This window comes from Zychaea mexicana, assembly GCF_025766255.1.
Source record: "Zychaea mexicana strain RSA 1403 chromosome Unknown BDB00scaffold_189, whole genome shotgun sequence".
In the NCBI taxonomy this organism is placed as follows: domain Eukaryota; kingdom Fungi; phylum Mucoromycota; class Mucoromycetes; order Mucorales; family Lichtheimiaceae; genus Zychaea; species Zychaea mexicana.
This window is the reverse complement of record NW_026516852.1, coordinates 40,276-60,796: the sequence shown is the minus strand read 5'-3', so window position 1 is coordinate 60,796 and position 20,521 is coordinate 40,276. Positions and strand designations below refer to the sequence as shown.

General features: G+C 43.5%; 6 protein-coding genes across 6 annotated transcripts; 3 read left to right on the top strand and 3 right to left on the bottom strand.

Moving 5' to 3' along the window:
- Positions 1–307: 307 nt before the first annotated feature.
- Positions 308–1,834, bottom strand: BDB00DRAFT_205919 (uncharacterized protein). Its single transcript, XM_053116455.1, has 3 exons — positions 1,580–1,834; positions 398–505; positions 308–342 (listed from the first exon to the last, which is right to left on the bottom strand). Exons 1-2 carry the CDS (start codon positions 1,788–1,790, stop codon positions 465–467), a joined length of 252 nt encoding a protein of 83 aa, XP_052972688.1. The 5' UTR covers positions 1,791–1,834; the 3' UTR covers positions 308–342; positions 398–464.
- BDB00DRAFT_860688 (uncharacterized protein) lies at positions 1,720–2,447 on the bottom strand. Its single transcript, XM_053126011.1, has one exon. The coding sequence runs from the start codon at positions 2,097–2,099 to the stop codon at positions 1,842–1,844; it is 258 nt and encodes an 85-aa protein (XP_052972687.1). The 5' UTR covers positions 2,100–2,447; the 3' UTR covers positions 1,720–1,841.
- Positions 2,448–6,670: 4,223 nt separating this feature from the next.
- On the top strand, positions 6,671–7,907 carry BDB00DRAFT_934271 (uncharacterized protein; the record flags this gene model as incomplete). Its single annotated transcript, XM_053129148.1, has 2 exons — positions 6,671–7,631; positions 7,722–7,907. The coding sequence occupies one exon, from the start codon at positions 6,671–6,673 to the stop codon at positions 7,628–7,630; it is 960 nt and encodes a 319-aa protein (XP_052972686.1). The 3' UTR covers position 7,631; positions 7,722–7,907.
- Positions 7,908–8,316: 409 nt separating this feature from the next.
- Positions 8,317–8,814, top strand: BDB00DRAFT_879747 (uncharacterized protein; the record flags this gene model as incomplete). Its single annotated transcript, XM_053127909.1, has 4 exons — positions 8,317–8,380; positions 8,470–8,498; positions 8,575–8,656; positions 8,753–8,814. The coding sequence occupies 4 exons, from the start codon at positions 8,317–8,319 to the stop codon at positions 8,812–8,814; spliced, it is 237 nt and encodes a 78-aa protein (XP_052972685.1).
- A 70-nt stretch (positions 8,815–8,884) lies between these two features.
- BDB00DRAFT_879746 (uncharacterized protein) lies at positions 8,885–11,825 on the top strand (the record flags this gene model as incomplete). The annotated part of the gene is made up of 15 exons (XM_053127908.1): positions 8,885–8,972; positions 9,458–9,609; positions 9,682–9,822; positions 9,908–9,977; positions 10,061–10,219; positions 10,313–10,384; positions 10,459–10,509; positions 10,614–10,697; positions 10,776–10,795; positions 10,860–10,964; positions 11,053–11,152; positions 11,267–11,410; positions 11,504–11,547; positions 11,617–11,702; positions 11,780–11,825. The coding sequence occupies 15 exons, from the start codon at positions 8,885–8,887 to the stop codon at positions 11,823–11,825; spliced, it is 1,362 nt and encodes a 453-aa protein (XP_052972684.1).
- Positions 11,826–18,846: 7,021 nt separating this feature from the next.
- On the bottom strand, positions 18,847–19,932 carry BDB00DRAFT_879744 (uncharacterized protein; the record flags this gene model as incomplete). The annotated part of the gene is made up of 3 exons (XM_053127907.1): positions 18,847–18,935; positions 19,130–19,381; positions 19,485–19,932. The coding sequence occupies 3 exons, from the start codon at positions 19,930–19,932 to the stop codon at positions 18,847–18,849; spliced, it is 789 nt and encodes a 262-aa protein (XP_052972683.1).
- Between the last annotated feature and the right edge of the window lie 589 nt (positions 19,933–20,521).

Sequence of the window (20,521 nt, the reverse complement as noted above, 5' to 3'; positions counted from 1 at the left end):
AGGACAATAATACACGCAAATCACACACGCCTTCTTCTTGACCGCTTGACCGCTGACCGCTTGACCATGTCTCTTCTGCACATGTTTTGTTCTTCCCTACCCTTTGCTTTCTCACATGTTTTTGAATGACGAATCACAAGTCAGGTGACGTGTTTTTTTAAGACAGGGGTTTGAGTTCAAAAAATGTAAATACGCCCACATTTTTCAGGCCATTCCCTTTTTCTCTTTACTCTTTCTTTCCTTCACTTTTCTTTTCCCTTCACTCCCTTGGATCCTCCTGGTCTTTCTCTTGGCTCTTCCCTTGGTTCTGGTCTTCCCCTCGCTCTGGCTCTTCCCTTGGTCCTGGTCTTGCCTCTGTCGGTCCTGGTCTCAGCCTTTTTCCCGTGGTCCCCCTGGCTGCCTACAACCGGTCCCTGCTTGGGCTGTCTAGTCTGGCGTTCAACGGTGTTGGTCACAACCGGTCTTCAGGCGAGATCAGAGGACGGAGAAATCCTTTTCGGTTTTTCGCCATAGAAATATGGTAGTGTCCTTTCGGTTGGATGCCTTGTCTGCTGGTCTGGTCTGGTCTGCCATGGTGGGGCTCGCATGAGGAGCCAGGTGCCACCGTAAATCGCGTTCGACTCTCAGGACTCGACTATCGGCAATCGACTGTCTGGCAATCGACTGTCTGGCGATCAACTCTCTGGCATTCGTCTCTCGGCATTCGACTCTCGGCATTCGACTCTCGGCATTCGACTCTCAGCGATCAACTCTCTGGCATTCGACTCTCGGCATTCGACTCTCGGCAATCGACACTCGGCAATCAGCTCCCAGCTTCAGTGTTCGGCTCCCAGCATCCGAGTATCCAGTAAGCAGCTCCTCCAGCATTCGACAACAGCAGCAATTTTTTTTTTCTTTTTTGGGTGTTTCGAGAGTCAATTCTTTCCCCTACCCCTACCCCTTCCCTTTCCTCTTCCCTTTCCTCTTCCCCCACCCCTTCCCTTTCCTCTTCCCTTTCCTCTTCCCCCACCCCTTCCCTTTCCTCTTCCCTTTCCTCTTCCCTTCCGTCCTTCCCTCCCTTCCTTCCCTTCCGTCTACCCTTCCATCTTCCTTCCGTCCTTCCCTCCCTTCCTTCCCTTCCGTCTACCCTTCCATCTTCCTTCCGTCCTTCCCTTCCCCCTTCCCCACTCACAGGCAATCCACAACCGATTGCTTGCACTTGACTCTCGAAACGTAGCGTACGTCATGGTTCCCACTCGTTTGACCATGATGGCTGGGTTTGTGGTTGATTGACCCAGCCAAATGTGTGGGAGACTGGGACTCCCAGGCCGAGGCATTGGTGGCTTTCTTTTCCTCCCCCTTTTACATACTTCTTCTGTTTCTTCTTGCTTTCTTCATGCTTTTTGTATAGCCTGCAGGTTGTGCGGACTGCTTGTTGAGGTCACTTTGCTTCTCTTCACTTTTCTTTTCCCTTCACTCCCTTGGATCCTCCTGGTCTTTCTCTTGGCTCTTCCCTTGGTTCTGGTCTTCCCTCGCTCTGGCTCTTCCCTTGGTTCTGGTCTTCCCCTCGCTCTGGCTCTTCCCTTGGTCCTGGTCTTGCCTCTGTCGGTCCTGGTCTCAGCCTTTTTCCCGTGGTCCCCCTGGCTGCCTACAACCGGTCCCTGCTTGGGACTCTTTAGTCTGGCGTTCAGCGGTGTTGGTCGCAACCGGTCTTCAGGCGAGATCAGAGGACGGAGAAATCCTTCTCTGTTTTTGCCATGGAAACATGGTAGCGTACTTTCGGTTGGATGCCTTGTCTGCTGGTCTGCCATGGCGGGGTTCGCAATGAGGAGCCAGGTGCCTCTGTAGATCGCGTTGGACTCTCAGGACTCGACTATCGGCAATCGGTGATAATGGACGAGCGGTAAGTTTTCCTCCATCATTCTTGTCTCGTCGCCATTCCCCCTCCGTGTTCTCATTTTCCAATCTGAATCTTTGAGCATTGTCTTTTCAGACCTCTTACACGTCGCTGTGGAAATCATCAGTGACCGACGACAGCACCCGCTATCAACCGCGTCTACGGCAACAACAGCAGCAAACAGGTAAATTAACAGCAGCACTAGCAGTAGCGAGACATTCATTCAGTTTCATTGACTTTTCTTTTCTGTTTTGTTCTGTGAGCGACGCGCCCAGCAATCCGACAACATCACCAACAAGAACAACAACATAAAGGGTGTCTCAAGCGTCCTCCCTCTCTTCCAAAGTAGTCAACCCACCACTTGGATTGGACCTTGAGACGAAGTGTACCCTCTAAATCTAGTTCAATGAATACTAGATCATGGATTTGTGGTTGATTGATCTATGGTCTTTGATGTACGAGTTCTAGACACTTAGAGGGGAGGCATTCGGAGGTTCTGTAGCTGCCTAAGCGCAGCGAAACTAAGACATCGATAAAATGTATCAAATAAATATTTGTTTCCTCTTTGCGTTAAGCTTGTTTGTGCGTGTTTTATATTGTTGAAAGACTTCTTCATATGCGAGCGAGACTTGTCTATCTTGTTCCTGATTGCACGTTGCACTGAGATCGTCGGCAAATTGATTTTGATTTTGTCATGAACAGCGCTGAGATCCGGGATCAATGGAGTCGATTCAGAATGAAGCAGCCAACAACACTAGCCCAGGTTTGTGTGTAGAAGCGCCGTAAACCATCCCCCTTCTACCGTTACCGAGCTTCACCAGTCTGTCCTTGGCATACACTTTACTTTGGATCACGTGTACAGCACAGTCATCAACTTCTGCACCCTTACTTCTAGTGAATATGGCTTCTTCTTATGTGAGCTTCTTGTCGCAATACCAGTAATTTTTGGCACCTGCCGTTCCTTTCCTCTGTGATTGTACTGCTGAAACCCTATAAACCTTCTGTGCGCCTTATGGCCTGTTTAAAACCAAGCGGCGACACTGTTGGGGACATGCCCTGCATGAAACCGGTGAAACATATTAGGCAGGGCGAGCAATGCACGCAGATCTCACGCGCCTTCAATTCTCTACTGATGGTATCCATTTGATAATACTTCTACTTTTCAATGGCTTGTGTCTTTCTGTTTCGTATATGTACAATACCTGGGCAACTGTTTGACACAAGCATTTTATGCACTGACCATGTAATACAATGTCAAAATTCTTGTGAGACCCATTGCATGTATCAGTATTTTGGGCACGTCAGAAAATATTTTTAGAGAAACGTTTTCTTTGCAACTGCCCGGAACTCTTTTTGAATAACTGGGAACCCGTTGTTCGAGTTGTGTGTTTAAAAGCTGTCATAGAATCAGACTCTACAGTACTTTATTTGGAGACCCGCAACTCGTTTGCAAAGAGCGACTGTTTCCATGCATGAACTCGCTCCCCCGGTTGAACCATATTTAATTACTGCTGTATGTCGTTAGCATTCGACAACAAGCTTGACTCTATGCTTGATCTAATACGGTCATTGTAATACAACAGTAAGTACATTGTTTCGCATATATAGATTGGGGATTTCTTTGGATCCAGATGCGTGCATACATAACTGTCGACACATGATAGACTTCAAATGACAATGCAATTGGAGCCATAAAGCTGGCCTTGACTGCTAACATGTTAAAGTAAATCAAATTTTCTACAGTACTATTAGGTGCTTCAAAAGATCGAATGAGTCAACATACTTTACGAAGCATGAGAATATGTTAACTTACATCTACTAAGGCGCTGTTTGCAACTGTATAACGAGTGGCAGTTCCAATTGCTTTCCACGGGTACACATTAGACGACACACTCTTGTATGTATAATTTTTATGTGTATGGGCGGTGCTTCTCCTTAGAGATCGCTTTGATGGATGCAAATTAGAACAAATGTATTCTATCGTTTTAATGGCTTTTGATCAAATGCTAAATTTTTGTGGATGTACCCATCTTTTTGGGTGCTCATATGAAATTTGAGCTGCCTTTGGAGTGCCATATGTATAAGTTTTCATCTGTAGGTAGTTCGACATATGTATAGCAACGCTTTTTATATCACTACTTCTTCCCATTATCCTACTGCTACACAGTTACGATTGATGAAGTCTTCATGTCATACTTTTCACTTATCTCCCACGTATGGTATAAAACATAATCAGTTGGCCCGCGAAAGCAACAAATTCCTTGGGACAGTGCGTTGTGATGATTCTCAAGCTTTGGATCACCGTCTGATGGCTTATCGTGTAAGGTTGCTACATATGCCAATATGATTCTAAAAATAAATCAACAAGTTTCTTCAGAAAAATTAAAAAGTACTTTTGCTATAATCAAAGTAAGTTTGTACAGCATCTTCCGTCGCCAGCTGTATTGCAGTTTTCCTATTTACAAAAACATTGACTACTCTAGGCCAGCATTAATTTGGCGGTCTCACTTATGGATGATGGAATGCACATAAACCTCTGTCATCTCTTGACAAACCAAGCCACAAGATATCTTACGTATTTTTTAAAACTTAGAGCGCCATTCCTTAAGTACTGCATTACTCTGCACCTGATTTTAGAAAGTCAAATGTTCAAAACTGTTAGCTGAATCTTCAGGGGTAACAGATTGATTCTTTTGTCCGTCTTGATGAAGACGGGCGTTAACTGCTACCGAAGGAACCTCACAAACGGATAAGCCTTAGTGGACATGACCGTATCTTGTTCCCGTGCCCTAGTGATCCGTAGTGGAAAACGTTGCTGAAAAGCCTTTTGGAAACAATTGAAGCCTTGGCGGTATAAAACTTACCATAGCGTATTCGAAAAAAAAACCCCCCCAACAAGTCGTCTGCCGCTACTAAACCAAACAAAGCTCGTTTGGCGGAGCGTATGCCAACAGCAGATAACTGGCCAAAATAGGTCGGTCACGGATAATGGTAAAAGTGCACACCGGAAATAGGCTCATCTACACGGGGAACACAGAATCTTCATGCTTGATATTTACTGGACGCGCTATTTTTTCGGTTTTTCTCTTTTTAGCATGAGCTTCATGGAGAGTTTCATGTTTGATCGCTCTCGTTCCAGCTATACCAAGAGACACACAAGACTTGTCAGAGGCAATTGTCGCAATCCAAAAAAAACGAGCTCAAACTCGACGTGAGAAGATGACGCTAGAAGGGCAAATGCAACGACTACAGTGTGATACGACGCTCAATATATAAAAAGTTTGCAACTGGCGATTAAATTTGTAGAGTTAAAGCAGAGAAAATGGAAGAGTACAGAGGGACAGAGGAGAGAGAAAATGATAGAGAGAGAAAGAGAGGTAACATTTTCTAGGCGATATCAAAATTAGATGTAGAAAGGAAGGCCTGTTGGGAGTAACGCCAAGCGTTATATACAAATACTTCGCGCAGTTGGCATTTCCTTTGTCATCCCAAAATCATCCTCGACCACCGTTTGTTCACGCTGCGTATGTCTGTGTCTGGAGTAGCTGACATTTTGCATCAGGCAACAAACAGTAGCCCATTCCAAGCATCATTCATAGTCATTTTTGCCCTCCAACAAACTAGCTAGACACTTTAGGCTTTGCCACCCATTTTCCAGAAGGCCAATTGTGTGCTATAAACTCCACAGTACGCATACAAAACTATCGGAAAACAGCTCAATACTTAAGGATATACATACGTGAAATGAAAAATCGTCGGTACAAGGCGAAGCAACAACACTGAATGAGACATGTTCTAACAAGCTCCACACATTGAATGTGACTATGTCACATACAGCAAATACATATGTACGTGTTAATCCTTTTTGCAGCAGCAAGGACACACAAAGTACAGTACTGTATAATACGCACAGGAGGAGTTGTACGATTGATAGTAACATGTTAAACGCTTTGCTTACGAGTTGTAGATAGCCGCAGCCCTTGCGAGACACTGTTGCTATTGCTATTGATTATCCATAACTTCAAGTATGTTTTTTCCCGTAATTGCAATACTCTGTAGCATATGTTAGAGACATAATCACCAAGTAGCTCTTCCTTGATTACAAGGATGAATACGCTTAATTTTTCGTCTCAAATACGTTGACACACAAAGACATATCGTTCATCTACAAAAATGCCGTCAAAGAGGCTAGAACGTGCTTGCGAGAACACAGACTCTCATCCGCACCGGAGTCGATTTTTGTGATCTTTCGCTACTCCTCCGTTAATTGGAGTTTCCTTTAACAGATGCGCAGTGTCCACCATGCATAAAAGCAGTAGAGGGATGTCGTCGTCATCACGTGAGAATTTTCTGAATAGAAGAACGGGGTTGACGCATAACTTAATGGCACGCAACAGAATTTTTTTTCTCTTATGAACGCCACGCAGCACGACAGCGACGTACAAAAGTCAGGTCAGTATGTACTTGTAGCCTAGAACCTGTACATTTCCAAAGTAAAAGCAAAGTAGAAGAAGGTAATCGCAACGGGTCAAGAGATGGCTTACAAGAAGCCCATCCATTGTTCGCCATGCTCGTGTAACCTTTGCAGGTGGGGCGATCTGACGAGTGACGTCGATGACATTTCTTTGCGAAAAGATAAAGAGGAGAGATGTTGCCCTCAGCAGTAAAATACCTTCTCTTTCCCTCAATCTTTTCCCACTTTTTTTTTGAGCCAGAACCGCCATGCACGTCTTGAATCCCGTCTCTGTGATTAGCGCTATCATCCTTCTTCTTTCTCTCTGGTTTGCTTGCACCATGGATATATACTCTCAAGACGTGGCTTACACGATGCCCCGGTCAGTTGAAGTGCTGCGGAAAATCATGCCTGTTGCAGTATTAGTTTTTCTATACTATACTCGATGGGTAAATCAACGCTTAACACCAACAACAACAGCAGCAGTAGCCGTAGCAGTCACAAGCTTGATTAACGCAACAATAGCAGCAGCAGCAGTAATGCTGATGAGTGTCACTGCCCTAACAATAGCACTAGCAGCAAATGTACTCTTACTTGTCATCGGCGTAGCAAAAGCGACAGCAACAGAGGTGGTGATTTTTGTCGTTGGCATCGTAAAAGCAACAGTAACAGAAGTGTCGCTGTTCGTCGTTGGCGTTATAAAAGCAATAGCAACAGAAGCGTCGCTGCTCGTCGTTGGCATTATAAAAGCAACAGTAACAGAAGTGTCACTGTTTATCATCTGCGTTGTAAAAGTAACAGCAACAGAAGCGCCGCTATTTGTCATTGGTATCGTAAAAGTAGCAGCAACAGCGCTAGTGACAAGTGTTATTCCCGCAGCGGCAGAAACGAGCATAGAAACAGAACCACTACCCTTCTCACCATCGTCACCAGCCCTACCCAACCTCAGTGCATTTTTCCGAGAGCCAGAGGAGCCAACTCGTGAATGGCTCGAGGCAGTCGCCTACCGACGCCCAGTTCCTGTTCACCCCGAAGTTGCCTATTACAAAGAAGTGCTTCTCCGGTGCGAAGCACGCGAGCGACAGCGGCAGCAGGAAGAACAAGAGTACCTTTTGGAAGACGCGGATCGACGACGCCTCTTTGAGGAGCATCTACAGCAACTTGAGAAGCAGCAACAGCAGCAGCAACAGCAGCAGCAACAACAACTCGAACAACAGCAGCTGCAGCAGCAACAACAACTCGAGCAACAGATGCTGGTCGACTCCGACTACATGGACTGGGAGCAATCCTTTGCTTGGTAGTGTAAGTATTCGATTCCTTTTCTTCCGCTCTGAAAGAAAGCTTGAGTTGCTGAATGTATATACAATAGTACTGAATGCATCATTACATTAGCCTGATATTCTATTTAAGCCAGTACGAAGAGAAAAACAACGAAAATCTGGAAAAGCAAAAAAAAAATCACAAAAAAAATCACGAAAACAAGCGTCGCCAAAATATGCACTTGCCAGTGGTGATGTATGGCTGATGCTCTATACCAGTTCCATTACGGTATTACAAGCAATCATTGAAGTATACAAGGTATGTATACCCGTTGAATATAACCCAGACGTAAAAAATTTGAGTGATTCGGTTACCTAGACTACTGTACGTCGTTCGAACCATCATAGTAGTAGTGAGCTATTATCGATTTATCATCATCGACATACTGAATGACCACGTTCAACTAGGACCTGCCTTCATAAGCCATTGAAAGGATCTTACCTTGCAAATGCATTCCTCGACAAGTGGTCATAAACAGTAAGTACAAACACTTCTTCTATCTTTTGCTTATAAGGCTACTAAAATTTAAAAGGTTTTTCTTAGCAACATCCGCATTCGTCAATTGTCACTCACATTTTTGTTCCTCACATCAAATTGCGTCGCGACTTGTTTGCGTCGCGCGTCAGCTCCATACTGCTGCTCCTCCTCTTTTCTTGCTTTGATGAGCATGCCAGCGCCTGAAACACCAAGACATCAACAATTCCAAATGGCAGCACAACAGCTTCAAGCCGGTAAGAAACTCCTCATACACTGCAGCAAAGAGTAACTAAAGATAGGCAAATTCCCTTGCTAATCATTGTCGTTTAATCATTTATAACAGTGCGTGTGGATGTTGCACCCTCAATCTCTGTAAGTGTTAAATGCTTCATTCGAAAATAGAAAAGAATCAACTCCTAACATTTATTTGAAATTTCCAGTATAAAAGAATCCTGGGCTACTTAAAGACGGTAAAGTAACATATGGAGAGCCAAAGTTACGAGTTGAGATTTATGAAGCTATTGCAGAACGTACGTTCACTTATTCCTCACTGCCTTGAAAAAGGAAGCGATCAAAAGGTTCATAATGCTTTTGATTTTTTACTAAACCAAGTCGAATTCTTGTAGGAGTCAAGGTGTTCCGCCTGCATCGTGCCCGATCAAATCAGCAACTACAATCTGTTCCTTAACTCCCAAATCAATATCTCGTCGTACTACTGAGCGCTCTATATCTTGCGCATTAGAAAAAAAATATCATTTATGGCAACGACCAAACAGAACGAATCAAGCGGACAGCTTTTCAATCGTATCAACGAAGTATTATCACCGTTTTTACGAAATGAACAATGTATGTATTTATTGCTGTATAAAAGAGAGCCACAAGACTCGTCAGATCGACTAACTTATCAATAATAGACAGCGACCACTTTACAGAGATAATCGAAACTGCAGTAAAGTTCATTGCGACGCGTACAAAATAGGGTGTATCACCAGATGTTTTGAGCCATCTAAAATGAGCCACCACAAATACAACTCATGTATGTGTTTTCTTTCTTTGATCTCTTTTTACCTGTTTTTCGGTGAGAACTGAGCTAAAGGTTCGTATACAGCATCTTTACTTTTGGCGGTGGGAAGTAAAAGATATTACTTGTCTTCCACCTCAAATCCAAGCAATTATCCATCAGCGAAGGACCATACGCGCACAGGTAATAGTTCAGTACGAGGAAAACGGGAAGGAAACCTATTTTTATTGTGATATGCTTATATTGCAGCTACTTTGAATTTTTGCTATCTGTCAAAACGGTTAAATTCAAATCTTATTTTTTGAGCTAGGTTTCAACTTCTGTCATTATTTGTTTCAACGCTTCCAAAGGAAGCAACAAATTGCAATTTTGCTACCGAAACACAACCGCAAAACACACGATGAAAGCAAGACCGCCAATGCTGAAAGCAATTTGGAAAAGGAGGAGAAACGGCGGAAAAAGGTATACACAAGGAAGATCAAGGCACGCGTTTTAAAGTTTCCCCGTTGTATTGACATTTTGATTATGTATTAGGAAGAAAAACGCAAACGCGAGGAACAAAAGAAGGAGGAAAAACGCAAACGTGAAGAAGAAAAGGAGGAAAAACGTAAACGCGAAGAAGAAAAGAAGGAAGAACGACGGAAGCGGGAAGAAGAAAAACGGAAAAAAAAGCAGGTAATATAGAGAATAGGAACAGGAAAATAATTACTATGGCAGTGACAGAATAAGTGTCACTAAACGTTGATCTTTCTTCATGTAGTCCCAACTGCGCCTTACATCTCTATTTACAAAAGCTCCAGAGGAGAAGCTTACTTGTGCTGGGCAAAGCGGTAAGCTGTCTGGTCATGATTTCAAGATGAATACCAAGAAAGGATGAGATACTGTACTCATGAATTTTAATTGTGTTGGGCAGACTCGAACCAAATCACAGAAACTCGAAACATATTCCCACCCTTCTATTTCAAGGATAATGTGGTTATGGATCAATGGACGACTACCAATAAGGATCGTAATATGGAGTTGGACCATCACCTCAAGACACTCACAACTGACAATTATCGATTCTGTGAAGGTAAATTTTCCAAGGTTCTACTATTATAGTGAGAGGAAAAAAAAACCAAGGATGTGTTGTGTTTGTGTGCTGACATCTTCCTGGGACTGTTAGTATCGAATGATTTGCGATCGCAATACCTACAAGCATTAAAGCAGTCCAAGCCTGAACTCACTCAACGACGAGGTCGCCGACAAAGCACTGATCTTCGCACGATTCTGCTTGGTCCGGATATATGGAGAACTTTAATCAATTGCAAGTTTCTATGAAGTTCTCGCAATTCACCGAAGATGTTCGGCCAGCGTATTATGGTAAGCAGCCGTGTACTAGAACGAGAAGAATTTAGTTGAATTGATGGAAATTAATGAACCCCATCTTTTTTTTTGTCCGTTCGCTCTTGCGTTTTATTTTCAAGGCACATGGACCAAATCGAGTAAGAAAATCAACGGTCGAGCACCACTTGCCCAAGACGATCAGCTTGTCGTTTATGACCATGATAGTGAAGGAGAGTGGGAACCAGAAGGCTAAGGAGAAGAAATCCAAAGCGGTGACGAAGAGGATGACGATCCTTCTTCAGATGTTGCCGACCCAGAGGATGTGAGTTATCTATCTAAATGTCAATGTAAGGCAATGAAAGATCTAATGATGGATTTTTGTTTAGGCTGGCTGGCTTGTCCCTGAAGGGTACTTATCAGAAGGTGAAGGTGTTGAAAGTGATGATGAACGTACGAGTCAAGTCAGACCGGCCATGCGACCTATTAGAAAAGTGAGTGTAACTTTGAAATAACCTATATGCTCGTGTTGACGTTGCAGTTGAATCAGTAAATGCTTATCATAAATCAAAATATATGTAGCGCACTGCTATCCGCCCTGTTGTTGTGGGACCCGTTTTCGATGATGGCGATCTAGGAGAAAATGATCCACTAAAACGTTATGCGACGCGAATGCTGTTTGGTAGGTGGATATACATATTATAACAAAACAGCAACCACCACCATGGCAATTATTCCGCTGGCAACTAGCTTTCTCTTCTTACCGTTAACATTCTCTTTTTGCTCTATGTGACAGATTTTCCTAAAGATAAGCCGTACGATCCTTTTTATGTGGAAGCCGACGATGCTGCAAATACCAAATACACATCTAGCACAGCCGACGACTTTTCGAAGAAATCCATTGCTTCTACGGCACAACATGAAAATCAATCGATCAAGCGTAAGCAGCCTATCTTATAGCATTTTTTTCTCATTTGCCGTAAGTTTTTGGCTAACGTATCTTCATATCTATATGCAGATCATTGAAGGAAAGACAGACGCAATGCCAAAACTGATTTCAGAGGCCAAGTCAAATTGGTATGTGGGATTTACTAGTCAGAAGTAAGATAACATATGTACAAGGTAGCTAATAATATATCGTCAAAGGACAGGCTATTACATGACATGTCTAAGCGACAGATTGAGATGCAAATTGAAAATCTAGCTGTCAAAGAAAACGGGGAACTGAGACGGTAAGCAAGTGCGCACTTGGCAGCCTTCTACTTTTAATATGGAATACCAATACTAATGGCTATTAAATATCTCATAGAAACCTGCCTGGCATGTCGAAGATTCTCTCAGCAACATACTCTTAGTAGTATCACTCTTAATACAAACACACACATATACCCATCTCACTTTATCAAACATCTGCCCTATTGAAATCCATTAAACAGCGACTATAAAAAGATACACACACACACAAATTCAACTACTAATACATATCTCACGTGAATCGCAATAGAAGAGTGTTTGACTGTTATTCAATTAGTGTCATATGGAAAAAGTCATCTTCATGGAAAGAAAATTAAGAGGAAACGGCAGGCTGAGGAGGACGATATATGAGCTGTTTGAAACGACATCAACACTCTACTAGTAATTAGCACTATAATGTATTAAATAAACATATGTTTTATTTCTCTTCTCGCTCGTTGAACTTGTTTGTGCGTGTTTTAGATTGTTGTATGCCTTCTTCATATGCGAAGCGAGGAGGGAGCTCTAGACCTCATTCAAAAGAAGATTAAACATGCTCAGCTTTGCTGCGAGACGCATCAATCTTGTTCCTGATTGCACAATGAAGATAATCGCAACGAACTAATATAGTTGCAAATGTGATCGTCGTCTTGTCACGAACAATGCTGAGAGCATTGGATCTAGTAACAATGAAGTCGACATTCAAAATGAGGCAGCGAACACTGACACAGGTCTGTTTGTAAAAGGCTAAAGTAGAAGGGCTGTAAACCACAACCAAAGGCACTCGACGTCATCCTCCTTCTACGGTTACCGAGCTTCACCACTTATGTCCTTGGCATACACTTTGCTTTCGATCAGGTGTACCGCACGGTCATCCACTTCTGCGCCCTTGCCACTTTCTGTCGCATTACTGGATTTCTGCACTGACTGATCCCTTGCCCAAATATGTGCGCTGCTCTCGTCAGATCCTAACTGCCTGTGCCAACGACGATCTCCGATTAAGAGTTTAAAAAAGCAATAACAACAGTCGCAACCCACACAGTAAAGCTCGCGCAGCATAGTGCTGAGCCTTTCGGCCTGGTAAGCAGACGTCTTTGGCTGTTCGTCAAGCTGTTTCTTTTTGGTCTAAAAAGAAGGAGTGTCCTTTTTTGCAGTTAAAATAAGAGTATTGCGCTGTTTGTTGTACATAATGGAGAGATTATCAACAGAGTTGAGCAACTTTGCAGCGGCACTGTATTCTGAAACCAGCTGAACTACCATCCGAAGGTAATCGTGCGAAATTAAAGAGGTGTGAGAATTAACGGATCCTGCATACGTATACCGTCAAGTCCTGTTAACTACATAATAAGCACTGGCTATGGTGTGCATGCATTTCGGTAGAATATCATACCTTCGCTGCTGGTTTTTTTTTTATATTATAAAAGAGAATACAGAGCGCAAACACATATATAAATACACTGTGGTAAAAAACACATTATCACACTGCCTGATACATCATCAGCATAAGATTTTTCGCTTAAATATCAAACAAAAGCACACACAGCAATTACCACGGCAACCAGCAAAGCGCTGTAGGATAGAGACAATCCAACCGAATTGTGTAAAGCACGTAAACATTATACTCGGATGAATCAGCTTATGTAAGGCTATGACCCGATATGGACTGACGCGACATGATGCATAGACGTGTGTCATTTGTGATCTCTTAAATCCCTTATATGATCATTTACTAAGGAAAGGGTGGCTGATGATGCACTCAGAATGGATGCCTTGTCACCACAAGTTATATTGGCGAATCCAAATCCAAAAAAAAAACTGGTGTATGATAGCGGATAGTGTTATGCAAGCTGTTTGATATCTTATCACCAGGATGACTGAGCGTGTATCAGATTGGGTCGGAGTAAATATGTGCTGAACGCCGTAGCCAGCGTCTTCATGGGATCCAGTGAGACATTGTAGAAAGTCTCGGCCGTTGTTGCATCAACTGTGGTGGCGTGTGTAACGAAAATAAAGAACGCTCTCTTATACGAGTATATGCCCACGGCAATTAGCGATTGCCGATCCTCCAAGCCCGCAATGCTGGATGTGGGCAGCTAAAAATAAACTGTCAAGGGCAGATTATGGAGCAGCATGGCTGTTTTCAGCAAAGTATGCGCGTCATCCTAGAGCTACTATTATCCATACAGGCTGCTTCTTCAGGTTGATACTGTTTTTTGGCTCGCTCGTTTTATCAACCACCTGCCGGAGCAGCAGCGATGCAAAGTCAATCAGACGTAACGTGACTTCATCGGCGTATGTGTGGGTGATGCATGATATATGTGGGACTAAATCAAAATACAAAAAAAAGAAGGATGGTCGGCTCGTACGAGAGTCAAGCATGCATGATCTTAGCCTTGCTTCTGAGCACATGAGTCCGTCTTACGTGGGCTCGTTCTTTTCTCTCACATGTTTCTATGTGGGTTTATTATTCAGTGAAAGCCAACGATGTTTTCGGTTAATCAAGGGGGTGAAAGGGGCGTGGCGAGCGAAACATACCATTGAACCGGTTCTCTCAGCTTAGAACAGCCTGCCTTAAGCGCCGCTGTTGCTGGTGTGCATACCTCCCAACATTTTTTATTCTACAATCATTTTCGCAACTTAGGCGATCACAGAAGGTGAAAAGGCGTGTCAAAGTGTGATAAAGCGCGTTGTGATCATGTTACTGTCGGCTACGATACAGATTGTTCTCCGCTTTGTTTAGCACAGAGCTGTGGGTGGGCAAAAAAATAAGGAACTTGTCGTGCACATAAAAAAAAGGCGAGGCAAAAGCGGTAAAACGTTTATGCGGAAATTGCGAAAAAGAAAAATATATTTTTTATTTTGTTTATCATTTTCTTATTTGTGTGTAATAAATAATAAAAAAAAAGTTCGTTTCAATTATCCCAACATATACCGTTGGCATCACATGCACCCGAAGGTTCACGATCGGCTGCCGGAGTATATGACCACATTCCCACTGGTAACATTGCAAAATTTTCTTCAGGGCGGACCACTGAATCTGCCGATCATCAGAAGAATTAGGACAGTAGCCAGCACAGGCATATGACCCGATCATGGCACAGAGCAGTGCATCTGTACTACAGACCAAAGCCGTACCAAAACGAACTGAAGAGAAGAGAAAAAAGAAAGGCGAAATTGCTCGCTTTATATAGACATTTTTCTCGTTCGGGACTTCAAATCCCCGTGAATTCTCATTAACCCAGATAACGGGTTGCGTATCAACTTGTGGGTTGCCTACTATGATATAACAAAACATACAGCACCAAAGGAAATGAAAGGAGTGGTATACTTGATGGTCAAGTAGACAAGCGTGCTTCGGCGGTAGTGGTACGTGTCTCTCACCATGGGCTGCTGTACCTCCGATGCTGTCGCCGCTTGGTTGTGAGGGGTCCGTGCACAGCACCGTGTCAAGCGAAAACAAAGACACGAATGTGAATGAGCATGTAGATTTACGGAAGAAATGCTTTTCTATGAGCAATAAAATGGCAATATAGGATTGTCTGACACGGTAAGCAACTTAACAGATTCTACGGCATAGGACACGATCCTCCCAGCAGCCAGTTCCATTTCACCCAACAAGATAAACAGTATAAAGCGTAGTCCACACACGATTCCATTTTGCTAGTATCTTTTGACTGCATGTGCGGTGTGCGGGAATAGATACAACACACACTTGACTCCAACGCTGCAGTGTATCAAAGATCGTTATCTTTTATTGTGAAGCGTGCTTGTCTACTGTTGCTTTATAATTTTCGCCATCCGCCAACAGTTCTCTGAACTACGCCGTGTAACCTCTATCCAAGTATGTATGTGCTGCCGCAGATAAGCTGTCCGCTCATGGTAAGTATACGCTGCCGCTAGTGAAGTTGACTCACCCTTCACTGGCTTTCATTGCTGCTGATAAAGTTCTTTTTGAGCAGCGTTCAAAATCCATTGGGACGATCAGGAGAGTAACATTATAAGCAATGACTTCCTACTGTACATCTTTCGACCCTTTTGCACGTAATGCGTTGCTCGATTGATCACCTTGTTCGCTCGCCATCCCTTTGTGCACTTTGAGTACCAAGTAAATTGGCCAAATCGTTGCGTAACAATGCGCTTTCACTCTACGGAGTTTTCGTTTCAAGGGAAAGCTGTTGGAACGTTCGAGGTTTGACACACGCATCACTTGTCACTATCCAAAGAAGAAAGATCTGTGTTGCGCTCTTCCTGAGCTCCTCGTTCCTAGACTACCTTTGCTTCCTGCTGACTCACGTCAGTAAATGCTTGTCACAAGTGTGGGTTGATTCAGTCATGGTTGCCTTTTGCATATTACTTTTCAATAATTCGTTTGCATCTCTTTTTTTCTTTCTTTGAGAGTAAGGAAGACTGAGCTAGCTTTTGCTCTCTATGTTGCTATTGCCAGGATGACTTTAGTTATATAATCTAGACATCCTGAATGCTGTTGTTTATTCGTTACCGCATCTGCAGGGTATTTTTTTTTTGTATGGAGGTGTTTAAACCTCAGAAATAGTTTATTGCTGTGGGCCGTTCAAAAGAAGAGGGAAAGCACAGCGGCCTCGGAACTGTAAGGAAGGGAAGACAAGAGATATATACAATTAGAAAACATATTTTTGAATGGCTGCGATTGCTATTGATGCAATCTTTGCTGGAATGAAAGGGGAATCATTGAAAATGAGGTCCCAATGGCTTCGCCAGAGGGCCAGTAAAGTATATGCGACAATGGATAGAAGTTTGAATATGTGTGAAAGAAGAGTAGGGGGGATCACCGGTCGTGAGGAAGTGTAAGAAAGCCGATGGGCGTGGGTCGTGATAGCAAAGTTGAGTCCACACCCGTTGCCAAACTTGATACTTTTTTGGGCATAGAATTAGGAAATGAGGTAGGGTGTCGGTGTGGGATCTACAGATCCGGCATGTTGTTGATGAGATAAAGGATTGGTTCATATTGAAAAGCCTTTCAGCTGTAGGGATAGTGTTGTGGTAGATGCGATACAGGACATTGCGGGCAGCATGGTCCATAGGTGTTCCCCAAAAGCGGATCCAGTTCCTCGCAGGTATAGTCACATTTTTGGGTGCCCGGGTCAAATGTCGTCGATATATTTTGGGTTGCCCTGTTTTGATGGCGGGATTGGTGTTGATCGCTCTTGTTAAAGGTTGGAAGTTGATTGCTCCCGGGTCACCTAGGTGACCTCCATCCGGGTGGTTTCTGGGAAGGCAGAGCCTAGCAAAGAAAGGGCGGAGGATGTATTTGAATTGAGTGACATCTTTGCGTAGTTGGTTCAATAGGGTAGGGTGTTTTATATAGTCTCCTTTTTGGCGGTCCCTGGCGCGGATATGTCCAAGAGTGGTGTCGAAAAGGAAAAAATCGTTGACGATACATTTCTTGAAACCTGGTCGTTTTGGTGGCGGGTTTGTTGGCGACGGGCAAATGGTGGCTAGGAGTGGGACTTGTAAGACCGTGGCGGGGTTGAGATTGTGGATATCATCCCATGAGATACTAAGGGCGTCAATAGTTCGAAGGACCAAAGTCACAGGTGAAGCGGCGTCTTGATTATGGTTCTTGCGGCTGGCGGGACAGAACAGAAGCAGCCGGTGATCTGCGATAAATTTGTGCGTGGCCAGTATTCGATGTATCAGACACAAAATATGCTCTGGAAACATATCATGTTCCCCCAGCATCGGTTGTATCCACCGCAGCTGGAGGGCATTTTGTTGTAGGGCGGGGTCCAAAAGGCCAATCCCTCCTTGATGTCGTGGTAGGCAGAGTGTTTGGTAGGATACCCGCGGAAACATGCGGTGCATGACAAAGTTGCCGATTATGCTTTTGATTTTTTGATGGAATCCGGAGAGCGGCGCACCGACGACCCTTAGTACATGCCATAGTTTCGACAGAATAAGGGTATTCAAAGCTGTCGCACGACCACGTACGGATAGCCCTCGTTGTAGATGTTGGTTACAGTGGTTTTTAATAGCTTCCAAGAGTCGATCCATGAAAGATTGTAGTTGCGAGCGGGATGATGAGAGCGGATATCCGAGGTAAACCACTGGATCTGGTTGGGTCCTATCGTGACAAGCTGAGATGCCATAGGGTTGTAGCCTGGTATTCCATATCGGCTGCGGTGCTCCACTGAGGGAAATGGCTTGAGTTTTTGTTTTATTGAATTTTGCATTGGAGGCCTTTTGATAAACATCCATGTGATGGAGTACGCGACTGAGGTCTGTCGTGTCTTGTAAAAAAACACAAATGTCGTCAGCATATGCCAGTGTTTTGATGGGCTGTGGGTTGGGGATTGATATAGTCCCTATTGGGTCGCTTGATGCAAAGGAATATCCTTGGTATCTGCAGGGTATTACAATGCTATCCAATCCATTGAGCGGAGTTGGGATCCAGGAAGCTTACTAGGGTGATGTTTATATCTTGGTTGACAGCACACAGTAGCACTCCAGCGTCTTGTATCAGGCTTGCCTTTTCTCTGGCGTTTTGAGCTTGCTATTGTATTGTTGTTCGTTTGGTAAGCATCAAGCTTAAGACACTGGGTTCATTTACTGAACAACTGCTCATGAGTTTGTTACATATAGAGTTTAAACAGACAAAGTACTGTAGTTAGAATTTGCCCAGAAAATATGAGGAACACTTTCCGGGAATCGCTATATTTCAAGATGTTCTTGATCCCGTATATATCCTAGCATGTGGAAGATGATAATGTTCCCGCTTACCATAAATATTGACCTTTGTCAGTAAACTTGACTCCAATAAGTCCTCTGCGTAGTATAACTCTCAAAGCGGTTCGAGTATAGTTGCAGCAGCACGTTGGGCCAATGAAATCCAAGTACCGGGCACTGCCCGACATTAACAGGAACGCGCGTATGCACATACATACAGCATACAGACTGCTTTTTTTTTGGTCATAAAGGGAGAGGGGAGGAGGCGACGATAGTCTTTCTATTCAACAACGGAAGAAAGAATATTCTCACTTCATTTTTTTTTCTCTCTTCTGTCACAGAGACTATATCATATAGAGTGCGAGGTGATCCCTTTTGTGACGAAAAGAGGTACACAAGCATTTCTGATATATAAGGAAAGCATAGGGTAACCAAAAAAAATTAGTCTGTGCTTTCGCTCAGGTTTGAAAGGGCACCAGACTCGCTGCCGACCAGATCCACATCGTGCTGCCTTTCCATCAATCCTGGATCTTGTAAGTGTATATGTAAACATTTCAAATCGATGCTTGACTATACAGATATCACAACAATCCAACCTGGAAAACTGATTAATTAAACATGCTGCCAATATTGTTTATCAACTCATTATAAATAAAAGTACAAGCCAGACTGCAAATATCACCGCAATGGTACTCAATTATTAAAAATATGTTGTATGGCATACGAAGATCATCTGTCCGAGATAATCCTGAACACCCCATGACTTCAATCTTTTTACTAGATCCTTCAATGATACGAAAAGCATTGATGCCTGCATTGGTGAGACTATAGATCCGTGAAACACGCAATAGCACCGAGCTTTCGACTTGTTCAAAATGCTTAAGGACAGCACCAGTAACACCTTTCACGGCTGTCAGTTCCAGATTCAGTATTTTGGTTTCCTCAAGTCGTTGTGCCCACACAATCCATCCTGCCTCTGTGAGAAAGTCGTCGACACTATTACTGTACGGTGATGTGCGGGTTCAAGCTTAATCTCCTGACTAGTGGGTGCTGTGATGGTTCGCACAACTGCATTAGACCTTGGTTGTCGATGGGTATGTTCGTGAGACGCATTTTTTCAAGCTGTTGCAAACGTCGAAGCGGAGTAAGATCGCAAAGAGGATTCTCGCTGAACATGTGAAGGAAATTTCGCAAGGAAAGTATACGGAGCCGTTGCAGCGTACCGATGGTTGCGATAATGGTGTTCAGATACTGCGTTATTCCAGCGCGATTTCCAACTTCCAAGATCTCATTTTGTTGCTGCATGAGCAAAATCTGGGACCAATCTTCGCTTGACATACCAGTGATGTCCGTCAACCCCAAACTTGTCAGCTGTGTGAATTGGTTGCGTGCCAAGACATCCCAGCAATGAATATCAGAAAGACCACAGGCGACTATACGTAAATGTTCTAGTATCGGCTGCGATTTTACTACTATCGGCATGATCCTCTCGTGTCCCTTGCCGTTGAATAGCAGTTCATAAGCCATACTGCCTTCCTCGCCATCATTCGATGCTTTCCTTTCAGTTACTTAATATAAGCACTCGTGCTTCTTGATAGTGAAATCCATCTGTCTGCTATGACTGGTTCGCTGCATTCCCACATAATGTAGCGTAATAGAGGGCACAGCTCATAAGCTGTATAGATGTTGGTTGGAGATACGTTGTTGAATCGTGAGTAAGGCGATAATATCAAGTACTTGATGTGGGAGCAACGCTGCAATAAGGGACGGATCCGGTATTTAAAACTGAGAACACCGTCCAGTCTTAAGAAGATAATGTTGTGTATCGGTGGCCTTTTGTGTCTGCTTCTGCCATCAACTTGTTCAAGAGTAGCGTCTGATAAGTTAGTGCGGCCATCAAACATCACTGAAAGATGCGTTAATGACGGCAAGAAGTCCAGTAGCATTGGCAGCGAGATATCGCAAGTGTGAAATGAAATCGTCAGAGCAGTTAGCGTATGCGAGAAATATCTGATGAATCCTGGCAGTAACGTGCTACTGTCGAAAATAGGTTGTAATTGTTTGCTATGCACATGGTTGCTGATGTCTTATTTTTTAACAAAGAAAAAGCTTTAGT